Source organism: Haemaphysalis longicornis, unplaced genomic scaffold (genome assembly GCF_048455015.1).
Source record: "Haemaphysalis longicornis isolate Haplotype H1 unplaced genomic scaffold, Haemaphysalis longicornis Haplotype H1 scaffold_33, whole genome shotgun sequence".
NCBI lineage: Eukaryota > Metazoa > Arthropoda > Arachnida > Ixodida > Ixodidae > Haemaphysalis > Haemaphysalis longicornis.
Genome location: NW_027526346.1, coordinates 2,160,781 through 2,186,710, shown reverse-complemented (window position 1 = coordinate 2,186,710; position 25,930 = coordinate 2,160,781). Strand labels below are relative to the sequence as shown.

Genomic DNA, 25,930 nt, shown 5'->3' with positions numbered 1-25,930 from the left:
GGTTTGTTATAGCCGCTGTCCTGAACCCTCAGCAGCCTTTGTGTTGGCTGCAAAAGTACTTCCAGCTGGTTTGTTATAGCCGCTGTCTTGAACCCTCAGCAGCCTTTGTGTTGGCTGCAAAAGTACTTCCATCATTTAATTTGTACTAAAGCTGTGATTGCTGGTTATTGGGGCCGGAGAATGAGATGAAATGCAGCTTTTCGAAGCATCCTAGTGAGCCAAACATCGTATGATTTGTTTCAAAATACACGCAACAGAGTGTGAGTTACATTTATTCAGCGGGATTGTACCTCGCATAAAAGCCTGGGTACTTTACGGTGTGGAGGGAAAAGGTGTTTTCCCCCATTTCACTGCAAACTATTGATCAGGAAGGTCCCATAATTGACACCTGTAGAGAAGAAGTTGAGGTGGAAAAAGTGTTGCAAGTTTCTTTTTAAGATACCTGTGCTAGACCCTGATGTAAAAGTGGGCCACAGAACACACCTGAAAGAAGAAAAAAAAAAAACGGTAGTTTTCACTGGTTTGCATTCACTTTGCCTGCAAAAAAGGCCAGTGTTGACTTCTTTCAGTGTGACCCACAGCAGTACAGTGTAGACCGCTTATAACGTATGTCACGGGAGCCGCAAAAATCCGCACTATAAGCGGTACCGCACTATAACCAAAACGTGCGCGAATTCAGCCAAATTGCCACCTACCTCTCAAGTCATCCTAAATTTTTTTATCACCCAAACGCACAGCACCTAAAAACGAAGGCAGGGTCCTTATTTTGTATTATTTTTAACACATTTGCAAAAGCGCGGTCATACAAACGGCGAGTGCGGCTTTAACTTCCGTTGTGTTTGTGTTTTGAAAGACCATGGCTGCGCTTTCTGCGCCTATGAAGATGCCGCAGGACATGATAAGAAAGGCCAGCGGGATTTTTTTTTTTTTTACCCCGCCTTGTGTTCACGATGTCGAAGGCGGCTGCTTATCAGCGCAACGTACTGGTGGTGGAAATCTTCGCGCGGCTCGCTTGTTCGAAAAGAGCGGTGGCTTATCTGCACAACGTTCTAAAGCGTGAACCGCATGGAGCGATTTCTCACGAAAACGTGCAGCGCACGCCGCAGGCGCGGCGACGTCGGCGCGGATACAACTGGAGTAATGTGTGCGGCGCGGTAAGAGGCGGCAACATGGCGTCGGCACTGGCCGTGAAGCGGTGCAGGCAGCTCCAGCGACCACTTCTAACCGCTCGCTGAAATGCCGGACGAGGCGCAAGCGAAGATGCTCATGCAAGAGAAGAGCTGATAATGTGACCGCACACGCTGCTTGTGAAAGTGCCCATCAAAAAATACCGCGGTGGTAATCCTTCATCTGATCTGGCGCGGCTAGCCAGCTCGGAGCGCTTCGAATCTCCCGCCATTAGGTGCGCGTCTTTCCATTGGTGCAAGTCGTCAGGCTCCTCCCACTGCCACGCGAAGAAGCCACCGCGAGCTTGGAATCGTAGACGCAACGCCGACGTGCACAATTCGTGTGCGAAAACGGGCCATGCTGTTCACGATTAATAGAAACAACTTGCCACGCGCGGACGGGGAGTCGGTCGCTATCTTCCGAGGTGCATCAAGCAAGGACAGCTGTGGTTATCACGTACGCGCGAACTAAAGGGTGCCTATTTTTTTCTTCTGTGTCGAAGTTAGAGGAGAGCAAGGGGTGCGCGCTGCGTCAGATGGCCGATTTCATCATTTTTTTTCTTTTGCTACCCTAAAACGATGCCCCAGCTGCACCGGTCGATCAGCAGACCCGCCGAAAAACCGCACTATAAACGGTATTGTGCTTCGGCCAACCGCATCTTAAGCGGTATGCTTATGCATTGAGTTCTATGGGAGGCAAACCGGTAGTCACAAAAACCCGCGTTATATCCGGTCCCGCACTATAAGCGGTTACGTTATAAATGGTCTACACTGTAGTTCAGTGGCTAAAGTGTTGCGCTGCTGACCAAAAGTGTACGGGTTTCATCCCGGCTGCGGTGGCTGCTTTTCTACTAGAGGTGAAAAATGAAAACGCCCACGTGCTGGAGCTTTCGACGCACATTCAAGATCCCCAGGTGGTCAAAATTAATCCGGAGCACTCCACTACACCACGCCTTGTAGCTGAGATGTAGCTTCGGCGCGTTAAAACCTCAAAAAAAAACAACAGAATTTACTGTATTGTTTTTGCAAATTCTTTTTGTACAGTGGAACAACCAGGCAATGGCTTCTTAGAATAGGACTCGCACTGCACACAACGGGCAATTTTTATTGGTAAACTACAATTGACGTGTGCTTTCTTTTTTTCTTTTAAAGGGGCCCTGCAACACTTTTTGCAGTGCAAATAAACCTGCACGACGTTTTCGATCACACTGCCAGGAATACCTGAGCCAAATATTACACGTGCACGTGAAGCAGTAAGCGCGCAAATCGCCGTGAAAGGCGCGGAAAAACCAACCGTGCTCTCTTCAATTCTCCTAATTATGCACCCCTGACATGGCCTAAACAACATCATTTTGGCCATGGCTGTCCTATTGGCTGTCGCTGGTCAACTTCGCGGCTTATTTCTCGCATTTCCTGTGACGGTGCCGTCGTTGGCGCTGTGTACCAACCTCTTCTATGCCTGAACCTGTACGCATAGTTTTGGTGTTTGTTTTGTGTTTTGAGTACACGCGGAATTTGAGTGACGGGATCAATACTCCCCTTTCAACGAGACCCCTCGACAACAAACGTTTATTGCTTCAAAAACGCCCTACCGGCCTGAGCGCACGCTTGCGAGCAGGCAGCCATGCCTGCTTTTTGGTGGCACCAGACCGGAAATAAGCCCCTCCACGTTGCGGAGAAAAGGAGAAAACTCCCCAACCTGTGATATATTGAAGGCCGCCGAAGAGAACGCCGCGAGCCGCCCCCCCCTCTCCGGCAGAGAGCGGGCAGCTTTCGTTGTGTTGTCCGTGGTCGAGTTGAGAGGGAACAATTATGGGCAATTTCTCATCGTGCGTAGTTTCAGTGATAGTGAACAGATTTTCATAATTCTTGAGGGAGGAGATACAAAATACATTCCGAGTAGTCGATGGTAATTTTGTGGGGCTTATGTCCTGGTGGCACTGCAGGATGAAACCAAGGCGGGCTCCGAGAAGAGCGTGACCTCGCCAGCGCAGCCGGCCTCTTCGGCGCACGACGGCTGGGACGACGGAGGCTGGGAGAGCTTTGAAGACGAAACCAGCCCCGTGAGAAATTTCTTATTTTTGTACTGAATAGGACTGGTGCCTGGCTGCAAATGAAACTTAGTCCATACTCACATCATCATCATCATCTTCTTCACATGAGGATGTGGGGATGTGTGGTGCAGTGAAATTATGGGCATATTCGTGACCCCTCATGTGTGTTGCATTCTTCCTCAATGTAGCCGACTGACAAAAAGCATGTTTGTGCATTTGTCTGCATGCATGTGATGAATATGTCCATCTCATCGTGCATGGTAACGTTCTGTGCTCTTGCTGATTCCTTCAAAGGAGAAATGTACCCTCAGTGTTAGATACTTTCAATGAATCAAGCCGTCATGTCTTTATACCATATTTACTCGCATAATGAACCCTCCCCCCACTTCTTAAGAATTTACTTTTTTGTCACTTAGAATAAAAAATTCACCAGGCACATGCTGTTATCTCAGCAGGGTTGCTGATGCCGTAGACGATCGCATTAACTTGATATCACACTGCAGTACAAGCAGAAACGCTAAAAAACGCATTCTGACAAAAAAGAAAAATCTTAACAGTAGCCGAAGACGTGAGTGCGAATGCCATAGCTCACAATTTAAAAATTGCGCTCTTGTGGTGCGCCACCTGCTAAACACAAAACAAACCTTCGCCATGAAAAGGTTGTGGCGTGCGAACGAAGCACTAGACGTACTCCAAACTCCTCTGCTCTTTTTGTTTTGCGACTTCACCATTATGCTCTGTGGTTTTGTTGTTTAGCTGTGTTCTGACTGTTTTTGTGCTCTTGGTGCGCGCTGTACGGTAGGCCAGTGCATGAGCCACACAGCCGATTTTAAACTGAAGGTGGTGGTACATGCGTTGATGCATATGGAAACCGCACAACTGGGTGGTTTCCATATGCCTGTACGCTGCGTGCGAAAACGAGAGGTTTTTAAGTGGTGAACATGGATTGTCGTGTGTTTCGTGGGCCCAAAGAAATGGAAGTTTCTCGTTGTCGGAAAAGAAGTTTTCGAGTGCCTTGATGGTACGGAAGACGGTGCGCTGTGGGCCGACAACGAATGTGAAGCCACTAGTGACTTCAGTGAGGAGGACAGCTCCATGGCGAGTAGGAGGCCACGGGCATGTTGGGAATAAAAAATAAATTTCATTGCATAATTACCGATGGGTTTTTACGAAAAGGGTAAAGCTCTGAACAGCGCTTTTCTTAGCAACTCTATTGTATGAAATTTCAACTTTTAAAAATCTGTTGCAATTTTTTCCCGCATTATGAACTCTCCCCCCAAATTCATGCCAAATTATATGGAAAAAAAGTGGCTTCTTTACGCGAGTAAATACGGTAACTTTGACGTACTTGTCAGCTGTGGTTGCTGCTCTGTGTTGAGGGAAACAAACCACACCACTTGCTGATGGTGCGTGCTTTCTGTCATCTCTAGATACTACATTGTGTGTTAGGAGTGATTGGGATGCATTAGCATACAACATCGTCTAGGGCATTGCCCCACACTGGCACATGATGCAGTGTCGAGGAAGTTCTTTCAGATGTGCTAGCACTCGGTATGCGTGGCATTGTTGTCTAGTACAGTTAACAATGGCATCATTTAGGCAGACTAATAAAAAGAGCGCCGACTTTCAAGTGCAGAGCACTTTATGCGCTTGCCTTGTCGTCTTAGCTCGCTCGGTGCACCCAAGTACAGCCACACGGCGTTCCATCGTGGCGGCTGTCACGGCGTCCCACGGAAGCTTCGAAAGCCAAGCGGTTTATATAGTTGTAAGCACTCAAAACTCATGAACTGCTAGTGCTTGTCATACATCTCCTTGTTGTTTAGTTCAAAGGAAGCTATAGGTACATTTAAGGCAAAATATACATAATTAACCAGCAGCGCCTGCATTCATTTAGTTAGGAACGCTCGTTGGGTTGGTTTTTACGATAGTAAGCGATAAAAAGCGGCTGCGCAAGACAGAAATGGGGCGTTCAAAATGACACAAAACAGCTCCAGCGTACGAAATTAAAGCAAGCACAAAAAGAGCACAACTCCCGCTGGCGCAGTTTCAGGCAGGGGGCACACAAGCACTGCGAAGGCGGGAAATTTGAATTGCATTGGGTGGTAGCAGTGAGCGGATGACGGCGCAACAGCCCATTATGGCGAATCACTGCTCTGCGCTTCTGACAGCTTTCTCATTGAACGGAACGGCTTTAATCTCTCTCTCTCTCTCTCTCTCTCTCTCTCTCTCTCTCTCTCTCTCTCTCTCTCTCTCTCTCTCTCTCTCTCTCTCTCTCTCTCTCTCTCTCTCTCTCTCTCTCTCTCTCTCTCTCTCTCTCTCTCTCTCTCTCTCTCTCTCTCTCTCTCTCTCTCTCTCTCTCTCTCTCTCTCTCTCTCTCTCTCTCTCTCTCTCTCTCTCTTTTTTTAACCCCCGGTTTGCATACACTGGCTGCCAGAGACCAATGCCTGCCTGAAATGAAGGAAACGAAAGCCCAAAAGGGGTTGAGATACAACATGAAAGAACTGTGGCACTAACTGGCAGAAAAAAAAAATGCATATTTCGCATTGAGCTGAATAGGAGTAGGAAATGTTCCGTGGCCGTTTTAATTTCTGTGATGGTCTACCTCCAATGCGAGCATTGCATTACGATTTGTTGATAAGCACCGCAGTAGATTTTATTTTTATTTGCAGACATTGCATAGTGCTGTGACATAGGATGCGCATACGTAAGCTGCGAGATTTTTTGATTGTGGGGATGGGTCAGCTGGGTCAGCTTACACATTCATTCTTTCGTGTCTTTGGCAGCTATTATAGTAAGGGATGACTCAGCGAGCAATGGAACGGAAGATGATGGGCGTAACGTTAAGGGCCAAGAAGAGAGTGGAGAGTGGGTCAGGGAACAAACGCGTGTTAAGGACATAGTAGAAATTAAGAAGAATAAATGGACGTGGGCAGGGCATGTAATGCGAAGGCAAGATAACCATTGGTCATTGAGGGTAGCAGAGTGGATCCCTAGAGAAGGCAAGCGTTGCAGGGGGCGGCAGAAATTTAGATGGCCAAATAAGATCAAGAAGTTTGCGGGGGATAAATTGGTCGCAGTTAGCACAGGACCGGGGTAATTGGAGATCTATGGGAGAGGCCTTTGCCCTGCAGCTGGCGTAGATAGGCTGGTGATGGTGATGATGATAGTAAGGGAAGGTTTTGGTGATGGTTTATGGAATCCGTGATAACATGTAGTAACACTGTCTATTAGAGAGAGCGAGTTTAGTGATTCTTTGCCCATGTATACAGTTCGTGAGAGCGTTCCAAGCTGTGTGACATTGTAGTTACTCTGATAATGTCTGGCAGGTGCCAGAAAGAGAACCTCCAGTGGAAATGCAAGAGGTTGCGAAATCAGCACTGCACTAAGCGTTTTGCGCATGCTTTCAGGGAGAGCGAACGTCACCAAGTGTAGCGTTGCACTGTAAACAAGTTGCTAGATGCCGCGACCAGTGCTTCTTTTTGGTGACCAAGTCACATCAGAGATGTGGACTGAGCATGGCGGTTCGCTCTTGCAGGCTTCCGACGGAGGTTCGGGCAAATCCGGCTTTGAGTCGAAGCCAGAGCCGTCGGACGTCAAGCCGGCCAGTGCCTACAACTGGGGTTCGACTCGAGACGACGACGGTCCAGATTTCTTCGCTTCTGAATCCCGTTCAGCGGCGAGGAAACCGGTACGTACCGTATTTATTCGAATCTAAGCCGGTAGTTTTTTTGAAATACTGATATATCAAACTCCAGGGTCGGCTTAGATTCGAGGATTTTGAAATACGCGCCAATTTCCAAGTGAAGTAGCGCGCAGCTAGCGCCACCCAGAAAAGAAAGTATTGTAGCCATTACTAGACGAGCCAGTAGCCACTTAAGGGCCATAGGCCGCCATTTTGAATTGTGCAGACAGTGGCCTGCGTGCGGTGTGGCGTTTGGTTTTGACAGCGCAAAAAGAAGTGGTGCCATTATAGTGCCACTTTTAAAAGAAAAGTTGTTTTAGCTGCGGAGTTGTCGAACGTTCAAGCCGGGCGGGACTTCGGCGTGGATGAAAAAAATGTCCGTCGTTGGAGGACGCAACGGGAGACGATATTTGCGTGCGCCGCAACGAGGTTGGCAATCACCGAACCACGAGAATGCCGTCACCATGAAATGGAGATGGCATTGGCTGACTTCGTTCAGACGCAGCGAGCAGCTGCCCTTCCAGTAACGACGGAAGTGCTCCAGGCAAAAGCAAGGGAGCTTTTGTTGCCCGGTGATTTTCAAGAGAAACTGGTTGAGTTCCAGCACCGCATCTTCCTGTTCAATAAACGTGTTTTCTTTTTGTGAACGCTGACCTCGCCTTTTTGTTCGGCCTACATTCGAGGTAAGTTTTTTTTTTTTTTCGCGCCTTCGGACTTTCGGGGGTCGGCTTAGAATCGGGGCCGGCCTACATTCGAATAAATACGGTAAGCAAGACTATGCACAGAGTAGTAGTGCCACGTGAGGCTTAAAGGGGGACACTGCTCTTGAAACGGCTCCTTTTCATTTTTATGTAAACTCTGTGAAACTTGCGAGTCGTGCTGCTTTCTTTCCACTGATTTCAAAAATGGCATTATTTTTTGAGTAAGTCAATTAGTTCCCAAGATAATTAGAGATAATTACCCACTTCTGGAGGAACAGTGGACAAAACAGTATTGGCCATAAAACTGCAATCTATATTTTCCAGTACTATGAACCCTGGTGAGTGCAGTGAGAGAATCTTTTTTTTTTTTTTGTTGATGCACCACTTGGAACTAATTTTACAGCTCATTAAACTTTGGTGTTTGAAATGGGCATTCGAAATTATTTCTTGCCACTGGTGCCACCAAGGTTTAAGGACCTGCATCTAGCTCAAAACGGCAGAATTTGCCTTTCGCCAGGAAGCTGGCAACAGTAAATTGATTCGATCCAGGTGAGAAGTTGAGGATGGATGAGGTTCTCGCAATGGATGAGGTTCCTGAGAACAGCTTCTTGAAGTAGGTTCTCGGCGGGTATCACCGAAGAAACTGCCCAAAATTACTTCAAATCTTTCAAATCTAAGGGCTTGTGTGTGCCAGTGATGTCTTTGGAAATCCTGGGGAGCGCAACGAAGCCACCGCCGACGTTGCTGAAGTGTGGAGCGAGCTGTCGGAATGTTTGTGCGCTGTTGCCGGATCAATGGTCGGCGAGTTTGTGAGTGTGGACGATGTTTTCACGACCATGGGAGTGTTTGGAAGAATACGTTGCTGACATGCACCAAGCGCAAGAGAAAGTGGGTGAAACGAAGAACGCAACAACGATCAACAATTCTTTCTCCACAACCTCCGAGGTGATGGTGCACTCGCACTAGTCTGGCGCTCCTTTGAAAATGTGAAAGATTGCAGCCTCAGCTGCTCAGACTCTTCACACATTGTGGAGAGTTGTGTGCTGTCTCAGGTAGTGAGGTTATTGAAGCAGAAGAAGATACAGGTGTATTTCGTGTAAAAGTAAGGCAGTTTTGTCTATTGTGTTTTTATAAATGGTATGTGCTTTTATGACGTTCAGTTCCTTAGCTTGGTTATATCGAATTATTTGGTATATCGAACTGATGTTTTTTTTTTTTTTTTTTGCGAGTTTGATATAACCGGGTTTGGCTCTATTGTTATTTTTTTAAGGTTCGTGATGATATTATTATTGGGACAAACCGGTCCTTCTAGTAAACCAAGCTTGTATTTTGTTTTTGTGAGTGCTTTAACTTGTGATACCAATTCTGGGTGTTCGAGTAGGCGTATGTCGCTGTGCTTGGTTTGATTGCATTGACAGCTGGTTAGCTCAAAGTGAGCATTGCTAGTTTTTCCCAGGATTGGGCCCCGAATCTAATCTCAGTTGAGCACGAGGACGTGGGTTCGATTCCCGGCCGCGGCGGCCACTTTTCTGATGGATGTGAAAAGCAAAAACGCCCGCGTGTACGAGATTTCGGCGCACGTCAAAGATTCCCATGTGGTCAAACCTAATCCGGAGCCCTCCACTATAGCGCACCTCATCGCCTGCATTGAGTCAGCACATTAAACCCCTGCAATCAATCAATCATATCAACCGAATCTAATCTCAGTTGCAAGAATCTATATAGTTCTAGCCTTCAGCAGACTAGCTTGCACTTTGATTGTTGTGTGCAGCTAATCTCTGAAGGTGTGTATGCCTTATGGCAGGGTGGGAGGGGCAGGGGGGAGATGATGGGGCAGGTAAATGGACTTTTTTTTCTTCATTTCTTCAGCATTGTTCAAGAGTTCTTCAACGTTGCTTTTTGCAGTCCAAACCTACGACCACCGCATCGAAACAGCAATCTTCGGGCTCCACGGAGAATGCTTGGGAAAACAATGACGACTGGGACAGCTGGGGAGCAAACGGCAAAGGTCAGCCGCCGTCATCCCTCCCTCTATGTCTCAGCAATTCAGTTGTTCGAGACCCTTCTTGGTGGCACTAAAGCTTGCTTTCAAAATATTTCGCGAGGTATTGTTTATTGATTCGAAGTATTGGCGCCAGCGCTGATGTAACGAAGGCAAGTAAGAGGTACCACAGAGCATAGACTATTGTTGTCCCTGGGTGTTTGTGCTCTGTGGTCTCTCTGCTAAGCGCAGAGCACTTTAGAGGCTCGCCTTATCGTCGTAGCTTGCTCGCTGGACCCAAGTAGAGCCACATGGCGTTCCGTTGTCGTCGCGGCGTCCCACAGAGGCTTCGAAAGCCAAGAGGTTTATGTAGTCATAAGCGTTCGAAACCCGTGAACCGCTGGCGCTTGTCATACATCTCCCCGTTGTTTAGCGCTGAGAAAACTGCAGGTACGTTTGAGGCAAAATAAGCGTGATTAACCGGCCGCCCCTGCGTTTATTTAGATAGGAACGCTCGTTGGGTTGGTTTTTCCAGTGTATGCCCTAATAAAGGGGTAATTTGTATAGAACAGAACACCGTCTTGAGAAATATGTCCGAAAGATACCAGAACTCTGCCTCTGTTAAGAAGTGCTTGTTGTGGATATGTAAGGACTGCCTGCTAACAGCCCAGAATGGCAAAGGATGCAGAAAAAGCAATACAAATCCAAAGTGCTCACTTCTGACCTGACACTTGTGACTTGCCTTTTTCTTGGCCCATGTCAGCTTGCGACGTCCTAGAGCTGAGGCCATGGATTACCAACTGAAGTGTGAAGGACATTTCTCCATAATTACTTGTGGGGTCAAATTAAAGCCGACCTCGAAGAAAGCGTACAGCTCATTTGAGCCCAACGAACAGATCATGGTCGCAAGTTTTTATTGGTCCATATGTTTGCCACATCTAATGCTGTTTATTTCCTACAAGTGCTGAAGCATAGAGTTCTCTTCGGTTCAACATTTTTGGAACTGATCATTTTGGCGTACACTTGGAGTGTTCCCCTTTTTATTAAAATAATTTGGGCTGTCTTCTTCCATCCCATGTGATTTGATCAAGCATTCGTGCACTGTGTACACGCTCCTGCTCTGGCCAGTGAGTGCATTGAATTCCAGTATTGGATTGGATTGTAGCAGAAATATGAAACTAACTCAAAACGGGCTCTGTGCTTTTCACTATTGAATTGGATTGGATTGGATTGTAGTAGAAATATGAAGCTAACTCAAAACGGGCTCCGTGCTTTTCAGTATTGAATTGGGCGTTGCGCCGCTGAGCACGAGGTCGCGGGTTCGATTCCCGGCCGCGGCGGCCGCTTTTCTGATGGAGGCGAAAAGCAAAAACGCCCGTGTGTACGAGATTTCGGCGCATCCCCGGGTGGTCAAAATTAATCCGGAGCCCTCCACTTCGGCGCGCCTCATCGCCTGCGCTGCATTGGCGCATTAAACCCTACAACCAATCAGTATTGAATTGGATTGGATTGGATTAGAAATATAAAACTAACTCAAAATGTGTTCCGTGGTTTTCAGTATTGGATTGGATTGGATTGTAGTAGAAATATGAAATTAACTCAAAATGTGCTCCATGCTTTTCAGTATTGGATTGGATTGGATTGTAGTAGAAATATGAAACGGGGGGGTGGCAGGGCCCGTCAGGCAGTTTTGTTTGCCTTTTGCCATGCCATCCAAGGCAGTTTTGAATTGTCTAAAATAAATGGATACAACAACAACAACAACTCGGAATGTGCTCCGTGTTTTTCAGGCCTTGCAGGCAAGGGTGACTCAAAGAGTGAGGAATCACGGCAACAGCGAGAGGCACGACGGCAGCAGCGGCAGAAGGAACTGCTCGAACGGAGAGCGGCTCGGCAGGCAGCCGGACCCATGAAGCTAGGAGTGAAGAAGGAATTCTAGGGCATTGCAAGAAAGGAACGTGTGAATAAATGCGGAGTACTCGAGTGTTTTTACAAAAGACTTGCCTGTCCCTTCACATTACCTCTGCAATGGGCTTTCTGGCTGTGTGAGCGGGAGAACCAAAGGGTGACCGGTTATAACCAGAAGCTGTTACGTGCAGGAGATTTTAGGTGCTTTCAATCTTTGATTGGCAGTCACTGTCAGGGGACTTAGTGCACTCTGCAAAAAAATAGCATGTTTCCTAGTTTAGAGTTCGCACAGGTCCTTGAAAACCTTGAAAACCCTTGAATTTAGAAGTGCCAATTTCAAGGCCTGGAAAGTCCTGGAATTTTTAAATGGTCCTTAAAAACCCTTGATTTTTCCAGAGAGAATCGATGGCCCTGTCTTTTCACAAGAATTTAAAGTGTTTGTCGTGGATTTTTTGGTGCTAACAAATGTAAAGAAACGTAACAATCAAGTAAGTGTATTGCGTGAAATGACAAGTTTGGTGGATTTTTTTTATTACAAGGCAACATTGAGAGCAGGCACTTGTCAATCCAATCCATGTCACTATACAATCCAGTGAAAGCCAGCTTCTGTTCTCTATCTTGCATCTTCCATCTAGTCTGTGGACGCTCGCTCCTTGCATGTTTGCTGTGCCTCATACGCTCCATCTGCGTTTGCTTTTATGTGCAAATGGTGGACGTGCACATTGTTCATCCTGCCTTGCAGCAACACTTGCGGATTTAATTTCAACTGATACTTTGCTGACAAAGCAGGAGATGCAGGTAACATTAACGAACTTTTGAAATCAAACAGCCTGAGCAAAACACCAAGAAAAAAGAAAAACCTTTAACTACCGACCATGAAATAAAAAATAGAGCTGGGGGAGCATTGACGAACCCGTTAGCGCCTATCTAAATGTGCACTAATGTGCTTAGGTATTCTGCAATAAAAAAACTTTTGCATTGTGTTGAGAAAGTTATAAAATAATCCCTGATAAAACATTAGACGAGGACCTTGAAAATTTGTTTTCTGGTCCTTGAAAGTCCTTGAAAACCCTTGCATTTTTGCTTTTGAAGCCTGTACTAACCCTGCTAGTTGTTTCAAGGTTAACAATACCTCAGGACAAAGCCATATGAAACGGAAAGCTGTGAAGAGTATTGTATTTTCACGTGTATAACCCATCCCTGCGTGTAAACTTCACGGAAATGTTGCGCCTAGAAAGAAAAGAAGGAATCCTGTGGCCTCGTATCATTGACAATGACTGCATAATCAAACCTTTCAATCTTCATAAGGATGGAGTGCCTTGTAATAACGTCTTATTAGAATGTAGCGTTAAACTCCTTTTTTTGTTTTTGTTTTTAACTTGCATGAAAAATGCGCTAGTATTTGGAAAAAGAATGCAGTCAGAAAACCATATTGCTTGTGTGGCAGACCATGTGTGGCAGAGCACATTCAGCTGATGACTTGCAGACTGCTTCTAGGTTGTCACATTCCTCTCTTGCTTGTGCCAGAACAGAGGCTGTTGTTGCATCCTGTTATCTTACAGCCACGCTTATTGCCTGCTTAAATTTCATTTTGCTTAGGTTAGAAATGGCGGTTAGTCGTGCAAGGCCAGTTGTATTTGGGGTTCACAAATTGCATACAGATGGAGATTATAGATGCTGAAAAGCATGTGGCTGGTAAAATTAAAGCAGCATCAGGTTATGCTTTGGTTATATCCTGGCTTTAAGCAGTTCTTTGTGTGAGTTTTAAGAAAACGTACCTTTCTGAAACAATCAAAACCATTATCTCTTGTCCGCTTGGGGTCTTCCGTGGCTGAAGTTTTAGTTGGATATTCTAGTGCTAAAGAGATAATGAAAGCCATATCACCAGGTCTTTTATTGACATTGTTTTTTTCATCGCTATGAGTCAGGATCTTGGGTCTTGTCGCTCTTCTCTTCATCGTATACTGGATTGGAGAACGCCCCCGACTGCTTCTCGCTGGGCCCAAAATGGGGGAAATTCTGCAAAGGAAAAGAGGTCGGCTTTGTTCATTACTGTGAAATGTAAGCACATTGTCATATATATTGGTATCGCTAGTAGCAACCGAGTTTAAATTCGCAACAGGAATACCGCAAAAACCTAACAAGAACTTTTATCATACGACAAGAAATTTTGTTTGACAACAGAAGTCCTGTTGTTGTTACAAACATTACTGTGAAACGTAAGCACATTGTCATATATATTGGTATCACTAGTAGCAACCGAGTGTAAAATCGCAACAGGAATACCGCAAAAACCTAACATTAACTTTTATCATACGACAAGACATTTTGTCTTGACAACAGAAGTCCTGTTGTTACACCAAAGCCATCTGTAGTTACGACACATTTCTGTTGTAATGACGAAGTCAAAATTTTCTCAACAACAAACATTCCTACAGTCACAACAGAACTGCCATTTACGCTACTCTTCACATTCGGCAATGACATTCAAACCATGTGCAACTACTGATGGGAAATCAAGATCATGCCAAGACAGAAATTTGGCAGGACGGAACATCAAAATCAGGACAGGAATACGTCACACGACAGAGCATCAGAATCGCGACACGATAAGACGACAGTACGACGCAAAAATACGACAAACTACAGAAACTTTTCTTGTCTTTTTCGACGGGGAACTGAACTCGCTAAATTTAAAGACTGATCAAACATGCCCCTTGATCCAAAGTGTTTTGAGGGGCTAACGATTGTTCTGATTGAAAAGAACTCGTGGGCTGCCAACCTGTTGACAACATCCAGCAACACAATGCACATAAGTTTATCTATGCAGTATGGCTGTGCAGTGCTGGCCAGATCCCATGGAGTGTTGGGTTGAAGAATTAACGTGTTTTGCTTTCTTCCCACTGATACGTAATGTAGAAACGGCCCTGCTCTTTGAGCTGAACAGAAGAAACATCACAAATATCTGATGATCCAGTAATGCGTTTTCAATGAGAAAACTTTGAGATCAGGGCAATCTACAAATTTTTAGCTTTCAGTATTACTTATGTTTTCTTTTGAACTGAGACATGTGAAATCATCTTTGCATGGAATATCGATCACTTGCCAGGTGTAGGAATGTGAGAATTTCCTTGAAGTAACGTAACATAAGCTTTTTCTTCACAAACATTTTTTGTGTACATGGCTCCTTAAACTTTAGTGAGCTTGAATGGCACACATGTTCAGTCCATCCAGGACAATGCAATAGGACATCAAGTAACTACCATATTTACTCGCGTAACGATCACACTTTTTTTTGCAAAAATATGATGCAAATTTAGGGGTGCTTACGCGAGGTAAATTTTTCGCGAAAAAAATTGCAGAGCAGAAAATGCAAGCAAGTTGGAGGTCAGAATTTTTCCGGTTGGTCTCATGAACTTAATAAACGTAATCAATAAAAAAATAATCAAATCTCCATGGACCACCGCCAGCCGCCTTGCAAAGTGACTCAAAATATACTGTTTCCTTGAATTGTGGAACGCGCTGGAACGAGTTTGCTGCGAGGGGAGAACAGGTCGACCAATAAGTGGCTGCTGCTGTCACAGTGCGGGACACGGCTGCTGACGCAGCAAGCTGAGCGCATTTTCTTCTTTGTCTTCTGAGTACATTATGTGCATTTAGTGCGAGTCTCTTCCGCGCCAATAATGAACTCATGAGTGCCAATATCGCTAATATCGGCAAGTCTGCGGCAATGACGGAGCTATGTTCACTTTGAAAGAGGAGGAAACATAGGTAAGCACGACCATCGTCAGCTGGACTTGGCTGCACACACACGGCATATGGCTGCGGCAAGTTCGGGGTGTGATCATTGCGCGGGAAATTAAAAAAAAATAATCGTATTTTGACGACGAACTTCAGGGGTGGGATCACTACGCAAGTGCGATCATTATGCGAGTAAATACGGTAGACGCTCTTACCTCAAAGGGTCCAGCCGATGGATTCTCGAAGCTGGACTCATCTCCGGAAGGCACCAGGGCGTCATGAGGTGTGGTGCCCAACTCCAGCTCGATGCGACCGTCGTCAAAGCGAGCCATTGGCAGCAGGGGCCTCCCACTGGAATTTGTAATTTCACTTTCATTGCTTGCATTTGAACATATTAATGTAAATGCTTTGCCAGGAAAGTGCAGTGTGCTTAAAGCATGCACACACAGCCCTTTATTTGCTCGTTGAGAGTATAGAGCGAACAAATCATGGTTCCTGTACTCATTCCACTGGATGACGCATGACTGTCCTCATGATAAAGGGGTCATGATGCTAGTCCACTGTATGGAGCCTGCACGCATTCATAGCATGGTACAAAAATTAAGTAAGCTCACACTAACGCATCAGATTTGCAGATAGCGAAGCTTTAAACAGCCTTCATGAAAATCACGACGGTTTAGGCCTACGGTTGCAGCCGATTTGCTTCTTCTTGGCTACCGCAACAACCTTTACTCCATCTTTGTTGCTATAAGTGTGAGCTTCATTCATTTTTTTGGAAGTGATAATCATTGGACATCACCTTGGAGGGGCGTACGCTACGACGTGTCTTTTTCGTTCTGAGGAAATGATGCCCTGATTACAGCGAATGTTGGAGACTGTCGTTCCGGACAAGTGTTCCCACGATTGCCGCGAACACTGGAGGTTTTTTTGGGCAACCTTGGCCAATCCCTTTGAGTGGGTATGCTTGGCTTGACAAACCTGCGCCAGGGACGCTGGGTGGTCACCAGGAGGCACGCACACAAGCGCACGACATTTTCTTCGTTTTTTAACTTCTGGGGGGTTGCCATGCGCTCACTTGCGCTCAACAATTTCTTGCTATTTTTAACTCCGGGCACGAAAACTAACGATTTGCTAAACAGCTTCGATGTTAAAGGAGTACTGACGCGAAATTTTTATGTTACGTTTTTTTCGCTGCTATGCGTGCCTACCAGCCCACTAATCATAGAATGACAGATTAGACGGTCGAGCGCAGCGTAAACATTCATTTACGGCGTCGTTTATTCGTGCCAGTTTCGGTTTCGACTGAAAAACGCCGAGCGGCCGCCATGACAGCATGTATAACATGACGTCACCATTCTTGCCGTATCGCTGCCTCTCTGGAAGCGCGCGCGAGCGAGCGCACGCGCGCGCCCAGACCGGCCGAGGTTTTCGCCGTCCCCACAGGCCCGGGCAGCATGACGTCAGTCCCAAAACCATGACGTGTACACACGCCCGAGCAGCGCGCGCCAACCACAGCCAGCGCGTCGGCTTCGTCACGGGAGCCCCGACGTCGGCAGTTTGGGGCATAGAGTTAATGTTTGGGGCACCTAGCAGATGATGTCACGTCGGCCCGCTCTGGGCTTTCTCGTGCGGGCGAAGATTAAAATGAATTTTAAATATGTTTCGCTGAACGGTTGCTGTTGAAATTTGCTGGGAGATATCTCCTGATAAAAAGGAAGCGTTTTACATAGTTATCTCAGCTTTGAAATTTCGTGTCAGTACTCCTTTAAAAAAATTTGGCCGAACATTACGATACTGCCTAATGGGAAATTTGCATGCAGGGTAAACTGCAATGTTGCATACCTGCTGCGTCTTGCTAAGTGATCGCCGCATCAGCGAAAGCACATAGGGGCGCGATATACTCTGGCGTTGTCTTGTAGCGCATCGCCGGGGGTGACCATGTCCCGCGCATTTCGCCATACTTTCCTCCGCTTTCCTGCTCGCTCTGTCTTCGGTGGCGTCTTCGTTCTCTCGGTTATATCGCAGTACGTCGCCGCCTGGGAGAATGTATCGCGTCGTCTCGGCATACTGCCCTGCCCCTCACACTTTCGCCATACTTTCCTCCCCCGCTTTCCTGCTCGCTCTGTCTTCGGTGGCGTCTTCATTCTCTCGGTTATATCGCAGTGCGTCGCCGCCGGAGAGAATGTATCGCGTCGTCTTGGCATACTGCCCACCCCCTCACACCTTCGCCATTCTTTCCTCCTCCGCTTTCCTGCTCGCTCTGTCTTCGGTGGCGTCTTCATTCTCTCGGTTATATCGCAGTGCGTCGCCGCCGGAGAAAATGTATCGCGTCGTCTCGGCATGCTGCCCTCCCCCTTACACTTTTGCCATGCTTTCCTGCTTGTTCTATCTCGTTCGTCTTCAATGTCCCCTTCGTTCACTTGGTTACAATGAGTGACAATGGCGCTGTGGAACCACAGAAGCAGGCACTTAGCCGCGCATTAAAAAAGGCAATGTGTTGAGGGTCCCTCACTAAACAGTGACGATGTCAGCAACGTGTGTTTTCTCATGCCGCGTGCTGGAATTTGAAATCTAGTGTGGGTAGGGTTCAGCTGTTCTGTTCATGGTTGCGCATTGTAGCGCATGGCAACCACTGGTGAGGGATGCGACAAGGCGTCTGCTCAGCTGTTAGTTCTGTCAAAAAGTAAGTTGAAGGGATTTGTTACTTGCCCTTATACAAAGTGTTCCATCTACAACGTTTTGTACAGACTTTACAATATCACAATTCATCTACACATCATGACAACCGTGCAATTACTGATATGATGAACTTTGTGCTTGTTTTCCCTGTTGTACTGTCAAGTGCTTGGGCCGATGTAGCCTTTTTGAAAGAGATTTCTGATGTAAAGTCAAGCGCTGAAAGTTAAGAAAAAGTGTCCCGACCACATACATTCCTGCTACACCCTCAAGCTCGGAGGTTGTGTCAGCAAAGATGTCACACGTTGTATGCAGTCAACTGTATAAATTACTACAAGTTCGATATAACCGATATATACTGCGATATAACCGAGAGAACGAAGACGCCGCCGAAGACAGAGCGAGCAGGAAAGCGGAGGAAAGTATGGCGAAATGCGCGAGACATGGTCACCCCCGGCGATGCGCTACGAGACAACGCCAGAGTATATCGCGCCCCTATGTGCTTTCCTGCCTCCCTAGGATAACACCGATCCCTGATCTTCAGGCTGAAGCTCAAGTTAACACCTTCGATGAGCTTGTCCATCAGCGTCGGTCCGCCCGCATGCATAAACTCACCTTTGTTGCTGAGGCAGCGGCGTTAGGAAACTACATGGGTCGTTCGCTACCCAAATCTCTAGCCTGCGCCGTTACCAGGCCACCTTGGCTATACCACCAGGTGACCGACAACAGGCCACTAACGCGACTGCACAGTCGATCCAACGGACATTCTGACACGCTGTTCCCGGTCGCACAAGAACTGGCGGCTGATTCTCAACCCCAGGTGGTGCAGGCATTTGTGGACGCTGGGGCCAAGGGCGACGTGGTGACGACAACACTACAATGTCCTTCCCACCCAGAGGCCCAGAGGCCTGTCAAACGTGCTTCTACGAAACACACCGCACCCTACCGTCTATGCTGGCTGAGCTTACGGCCATCCGGGACGGGTTGCAAGCACTAACTCCTGTTCTTCATCAAGCCCCTGGAGGTACTACTTTACAAATTTATACAGACTCCACGGCGGCGATTTACGTCGAGTGAATAACAACTCGGCTATCTCGAGGGACATTCATGACATACTGGATACGTACCCATGCCCTCTGCGGCTCTCGTGGTTCCGGCGAAATACGCTTCCCGCTCACATTGCGGCGGATGGTGCCTGCCACACTGCATTTGTTCCACGACCATTGCCTTTACTGACATTAGATACCCCAGGACAGTTTCTCCAAAGGAAAGAAGATCTTCGTCGCGCCACACGAGCTCTAATTCCACCGTGTGGAACGGACCTCCCTAGCCGACTCGCTCGCTGGGAGGAGGTCTTGCTGCGAAGACTTTGTGTTGGTGTAGCCCTCTCTCCCGCTGTTACCCGGGAGTGGCCATCCATGCCCCGTTCGACCAGAACTGCCCCTTTTGCACGGCTCCTGCCGAAGATGCCGACACAGAACATTTGCTGTGGACGTGCCCTTCATTGCAAGCGACCAGAACACGACACCTTCGAGGCACAGGCCTCCACCCTGGCAGACCACCTGACCTCCATCGGTGGATATGGGGACCCCACCACCGCTCCCTCCTTGCGTTTGTTCGCGAAACGGGAGTTAACCTATACTTGTAGCATAGTATTTATGCCAACGGGCATACTATCGCAAATAAAAAAAAAGTTCGGAAAACGCTCATTGGTAGGTCCAGAACAAGAATGGCGCGTACGTGCACTCTAGGGGATTGGGCAAGTCTGATTGTGGTTTCACTGTTGAAGAAGCTTATGAATTAGTTTCAAACTAAGGGAAAATAGGGTACAGTGATGCTAACAATTTGGGAACCAAAAAAAAATTAAATACTGCTGTACCAACAGGTATTTAAATAAACTATTCAAAATTGGTTGATGCGATTGATTAACATGGCAAGCTACCTCATTCGGCAATAAAGGAGTGAAGAGCGCGACAAACATCCCCGTTGCACTAACCAAGCCCGACTGCCCCAAATGACAATAAATTAGGCACCGACAAGGCGAGACCCAGTCGCCGTAGGAGAACCTCCAGGTAACGATTTCGGAGGGAGGAGAACCGCCGGCAAGACAACCGCCGGCAAGACAACAGGAAGTGGTCAATTGTTTCCTCCTCTTGACAGAAGCCGCTAATGGCCGATGGCGCTATGCGTGCGCGGTGTAGATAAAAATTCAAACTAAGTGTTCGGCAGGGAAAGCAAGTCACGTGTGACCTCGCACAGTCGAGACTGCGCAAAGTCACACTTCCGAGAGTACCGGAGGTGCTCAATGTCAGGGCAGCCAGCGATACTGTCTGGCGGGATCCTGTCCAGCGAACAGTACCTTCGAAACCTAGTTGCAACAACGTAGGCTATCGGGGGCACAGCATCAACCAGAGGACGATTCAAAGCTACTCCTGCCAGGTAATCAGCGGTTTCGTTAAGTTCAACACCTCTGTGCCCTGGTTTCTCAAATACCTACATGTGGTACCTTGTCTTCCTCGTCCACGTCTAGTTTGCGCCACGTTTTCTTCTTTCTTTAATTACATTTCGCATCCGGTTAAAATGTAATTTTGTGCTGTTCGTGCATACAAAAAGAGAATCTGGTACACGTACCGGAACAATGCTTTGGGGCGCCTCAGCGGCCCGTAGCGCCGAATCAGGAACCACGCAAGGCCAGCAATGAGTAATAGTAAGAACAGTATGCCAAACACTATCCCCGCTACTGAGCCGCCTGTAAAAAGGAAAAGAAAAAAAAGTGGGCATCAGCAACAACTCGGTGGTTTCAATTTCCCAGGCAAAAAAAAAACACAAAAAACAAAAAAAAAAAAAAAACAAATGGAGGTCCAATTGGACCTGTCGAGAACACAATGGGGCCAAATGGAGCAATTTGCATTTTCAAATGGTTCCATTTTTTCGGCAGGCCTAAATGGTCCTCCAATTATTTTTTTCGCCTGGGTTGGTTTGCGTAGTTAGTGAAGAAACCCTCCACTCATAGGTAGTCGCCAATGGTGACATTGGATGCAGGGGACAAACGTTGATGATAGAGAAAATCATAAAAAATCCCGGGCCAGATCTCCACTAACGTGAAATCTGGGGAGGGGGTGAAGCATGCAATGTATAAGGGTATTCTTGGCGCCTTGACGTTTTTGCCAACGGAGATGAAACCGTCGCGGGGTAGAGCTAGGTATACAGCTTTGCTGTAAAAGTCTCTTGTCTTTGAAGCACGAAGCTCTCTAGCGGGAGGCGTAAACGAGGGCCCCGGTGCTTTTCTCAGTACGCGTTACGTTCTAGCGCGAGGCGTAAACCAATTTTCCGGTGTATTAGTACCGTGACTCCATGAGGACAGTTTCGAAGACAACAGGAGACGCCAACAGCCCCAGCCATTAAGGGGCTTCGCCACTAAAAACTATTACAGATCCAATGTCAAAGTGTATTCACAACTTGAGAGCTACTGACATTCAAGTCTTGCTATTTGACTGCCTTGGAGTTAACTCCGAAATTTCCTGGCCTCAAAAGTGGTAGCCAAATTTTCGTAATCATCGTAAACACTCTAGGAGATATTATGGCGCTTACAGGCGGTGGGATGCCCTACTCTCCCTTTCCTGCCACCACCTCGCACACTCCACTGTTTCAGTGAATCCTTTTTATTACACTTATGAATGATCAAAGTACCGTTTCTTTCCCGCAAAATTTTAGGTGAGGCCACCAAAACTAACTTTAAAAGCTATACTGTACTTGGCTAAGGTCAATCCTTTTTGCTTGTGTTGTCCAAGGCACGTGGTCTTTTGCTGGGTGTTTTCACCCTGCTGTTAAGACCCTCCAGGTTACTTTGCATTCTTCATTGCAGCATTAAACTTAGTGTGCCATTTATATGCCCGTCCTGGAAGCGAGTGAATAGCCAGAGGGACAGAGATTTATACCCCCCCCTCTCAACACGCCCCAAACACCCCCCCCCCCCAAAAAAAATTCCACAATCACGAGCACCCCACCCCGCCCAGGGGTATATACACCCCCTCCCCCCCCAAAAAAAGAGAAATTCCACGTACATATATGAGCACCCTGCCCAGGGATATATACACACACCCCCAACAGACTCCTAACACCCCCCCCCCCAAAGGATATCGACACCCCCCCAAAAAGATTCCACAACCACGAGCACCCTGCCCCGGGATATATACACCCCCCCCTGCAAGGAGGATGTCGACACCCCTCCAAAATAGAAGTTCTGGATAAACCCCTGCAGAGGGAAATTGGGAAGGGAGTAGCTCTCCATGATGCCCTCAAAACTAGCGTGAAAAACGGACACCCTTCTCTGCTTGTATACACCCAAAAAACCACGAAGCTACCATGACAAATGAGTTTGGAACAACTGTGTATGGCGTAATGCAGGAGTTGGCAACCCTTTGAGGTTGAGGGCTGAGTTTCATCAAGCCTACACGACGGGCGCTGGACGGCAAAGCAATGCGGAGAGGGGGTGCGGGGAAGCTTTGCAGTCAGAGACAAAAAATTAGGCGAATTGACAGACAGTAATATTGTTACGGGAAGCGCAAGTTGGCGCTGGCGCATAGCTCCGGGGGACCCATCACCGACGGCGGCAAAACGGTGGATGGCATGGACTCGTGGTTCGAGCAGTCATGGCTGCCTGTAAATAAAACGCATTGCTCCGCGGCACATCATGTACCTAAATGCACCGCTCGCATCTTCCATGCTTTGTCTCATTTGGCTTGCTGCCACGTAACAATATGTCCAATTCTGGAATAAGAATGATGTTCATTTTCTAACCCCATTTGGGGTACAACCTCATTCTAACCCAATTTGGGTTCCCAACTGCCGTGTCGGCCTTCAGATAGGAAGTGACAAGGGGAGGGGCGGTTCTGACGTCATAATACAAAACCACGAGCGTCATAATACGACACCACGAGCGTCATAATACGTCATAATACGTACGACACCACATAACGTCATAATACGACACCACATAATATGACACCACGAGCATCATAATACAACGTCATAATACGAAACCACATAACGTGATAATAAGGTACGACATAATACGACTGCAGGTTGCTGACCATGGCCTAATGGGCGTAGCATGCCTGCTCTGGCTCAATTCACAATGACTGCTTGTGTATTCCTCATTTCGGACAGACACTACTTCCCCCAACGTGTTCCCCAAAAGGGACCACATTAATGATATAGCTTGCATTGATGCAAGCCATCACTTATAATGGAGGGATTTCTTGAACGGTCGGCTGACCTTGCGATGCGCCGCCAGTAGCCGTTGAACTGCCATTCCACTTGACACTTCCACTGATGCTTGCACTGGAAACTTTGTAGTGCCCGGCTTCAGTGCCTGTGGGGGGAATCAGCGGGAAGGTAAGTGCTAGTTAAGGAGGAAGTTTCCCCCGTGAAAATGGGAAGAGCATTTAATCTAGCCAGAAATCATAATTTACAGCTTCATTGCTGACTTGATTTACAGATTCTAGGTGGAATATTCCACTGCTTCCAACTAGAAAATTTTTTAGTCTAGCTAGAGACGATTATTTCCAGCTTGCAGAGTTTTTTTTCTTCCAGTTGAACTGAAAAGTGCTAGCTTGAAGTAATAGCAGGCAACAAAATTCCAATCCAGCTAGAAACGAGCTAGAAACTGAATTTTATAGCTAGAAATATTTCTAGCTGGAAGAAATTTCTGGTTAAATATTCCAGCTAGAAAAAAATATTATTTTCACCTGGGAATTGAAACAGGAAACACCCTTGGATTTGTGCCCCACGCCACTTGTTGCCTTTGTTTAGTGCATGAGGCTCAAACAGCTACTAAAAGCAGTGTTTTAAACAGTAACAGCTACTTTTCTCAAAGACCACGGTAATGGAGTGAGGTTTGAGTCGTTGGAAGGAGGAGGGGGGATAAAAGTCCCTATGAATCAGTTCGCCTTGGGGAAGAGTCCTTATTCCAGGAAGTCTTGGGACCGTCCGGCTTCTTGGGCTTTCTTCACGAGCCAAAGCTGGTCGTCAGGGTCCGAGCTGGACAGTGCTCTCTCCCAGTGCTCAGGGGAGAGGAAGGACAGGGGGGAGTAGGTTGGGGTTCTTATCGCAGCCCCATACAATATGGTAAAGCGTGCCCGGAGCCTCACAGAAGCGGCACTGCGAGGAGTACAGGAGACTGTGGCTCTAGTTGGGTGGGGAAAGGTGTTGGTTTGGATACCTCGAAGGTGGCGTTCTTGTTCTTTTGTGAGGTTTTTTGCGTGTAAGAGGGTACATTGTTCGTTGCAGGCGGTAGTGCTGCGTGATTTCTTTGTAGGACAAGAGGGGACAGACACGCCACTGCTCGCCCTACTCCTGACTAGCCCGGTGTGTCAGATCGCGGGCTTTCTTTCTTTGACACCAGCTTCTCAAAACAGTGCGATGAATAAGAAAAGTCCACGGACACCCAACTTGTCACTCAATTACTTTTGATGAGGGTTGAATATACAACAACGCTTTGAAAGCTGTGGGGAAGACGTGGCGCCTAACGGACGTGCTGGTACTGTGGGCGCAGCCATAAAGCAGACACAGCCGCTGCACGGGCATGATCGAGTGCGGTGGTGTGCCGCTCTAAGCTCCCTGGCTTGATAATGACTGTTGCGCAGCTGAAAGATGGCCAGCACTCGCGTACCGCCACGGTAAAAAGCGCAAAGGCGCATGGGTACATTGTCTCCTCCCGTGGAGTCCCGCCTCTTCCGGTTCGAGAGCTCTCCTGGCCTCCCGTACGCCGGCGGCTTTCACGCCCGTGTGTGCGTGTTTATATGTGTTTCCACCGAAAAATATACGCTCATGCATCGCGCATGAAATGAATAACAATGATTATTACTACTACACTCGGTTACAACTCAAGAACGGCACCACCTCATGTAGTGTATCACTCCGCCAAAGCGCCGGACCCATGACGCCAGTGCGCGCGTGTTTCGAAAGGGGTTTGCTATGAATGCGTGATATCGTCTGCCTTGTCTCACGCAGTTTGTTTGTCGTCACTGGAGTCGTTTATAAACATAATAAGTCCAAAAAATTACGGAAACGGCTCACGCATGTTCAAAATATTCCCAGTAACGCCCTACTTGCGCCGCGCGGAGAAACATCCGGCTACGGTGATAAGGCACAGCGCCAACTTCCGGTGCCGTTCCTAAGTTGTCACCTAGTATAGAGGCTTCTCTGAAAGGTATACCTAGGGGAAAATAATACTTTTTCTAGCTGGATTATTGAACCAGAAATTTCTACCAGCTAGAAATATTTCTAGCTATAAATTCAGTTTCTAGCTCATTTCCAGCTGGATTGAAATTTTCTTTCAGCTATTACTTCCAGCTAGCATTTGTAAGTTCAGCTGGAAGGAAATGGATTGAAATTTTCTTTCAGCTATTACTTCCAGCTAGCATTTGTAAGTGCAGCTGGAAGAAAAAAAGAACTCTGCAAGCTGGAAATAATCATATCTGGGTGGACTAATAATTTTTCTAGTTGGACGCAGTCGATTTCAGCTAGAATCTTAGCATCTGTAAATCAATTCAATGAAGCTGCAATTGATGATTTCCTGCTAGAAATGCTCTTCCCATTTTCACGGGGGTAAGAACTTTGGGACAAACCAACAACATATGCACACACGCGCGCGCGAAAGCTGCCGGTGTACGGGAGGGCAGGAGAGATCTCGAACCGGAAGCGGCGGTAGCAGATGACATACCCATGAGCCTTGGCGCTTTTTACCGGTCACCTATAGTGTTCTGACGGGGACATCCGTTTCTCCTGTGCACAGGCGTGGTGCTCCTGCCAGCTTCATTTCGTCTACGTTGAAGCATCTTCGTTGAGGTGTTTTAAATGCAGAGCATTTCAGTAACTCACGATGTCACCCGCGTTGACGTCCGTAGTCCGCACCGCACCCCTCCCTACTATATAAAAAAATACTATCCGGCGCCCGGTTTCGATCCCTCGACCCTGCGGGCGGAACGCAATATACATGGTGCTCTACCCACTGCGCC

General features: G+C 47.2%; 2 protein-coding genes across 2 annotated transcripts in view; one reads left to right on the top strand and one right to left on the bottom strand.

Moving 5' to 3' along the window:
• The window catches only part of Yata (N-terminal kinase-like protein yata), a 38,501-nt gene extending 26,920 nt beyond the window's left edge, over window positions 1-11,581 (top strand). The window contains exons 16-19 of the mRNA XM_077705456.1: window positions 3,113-3,229; window positions 6,756-6,908; window positions 9,509-9,611; window positions 11,375-11,581. Of these exons, the coding sequence (XP_077561582.1) occupies window positions 3,113-3,229; window positions 6,756-6,908; window positions 9,509-9,611; window positions 11,375-11,523 (522 nt within the window). The 3' untranslated portion in view covers window positions 11,524-11,581. The remainder of the gene's footprint in view (window positions 1-3,112; window positions 3,230-6,755; window positions 6,909-9,508; window positions 9,612-11,374) is intronic.
• A 1,786-nt stretch (window positions 11,582-13,367) lies between these two features.
• The window catches only part of Amnionless (amnion associated transmembrane protein), a 40,279-nt gene continuing 27,716 nt past the window's right edge, over window positions 13,368-25,930 (bottom strand). The window contains exons 9-12 of the mRNA XM_077705436.1: window positions 23,188-23,283; window positions 20,541-20,658; window positions 15,449-15,584; window positions 13,368-13,511 (exon numbers count right to left, since the gene is read on the bottom strand). Coding sequence (XP_077561562.1) covers window positions 13,410-13,511; window positions 15,449-15,584; window positions 20,541-20,658; window positions 23,188-23,283 — 452 coding nt within the window. The 3' untranslated portion in view covers window positions 13,368-13,409. The remainder of the gene's footprint in view (window positions 13,512-15,448; window positions 15,585-20,540; window positions 20,659-23,187; window positions 23,284-25,930) is intronic.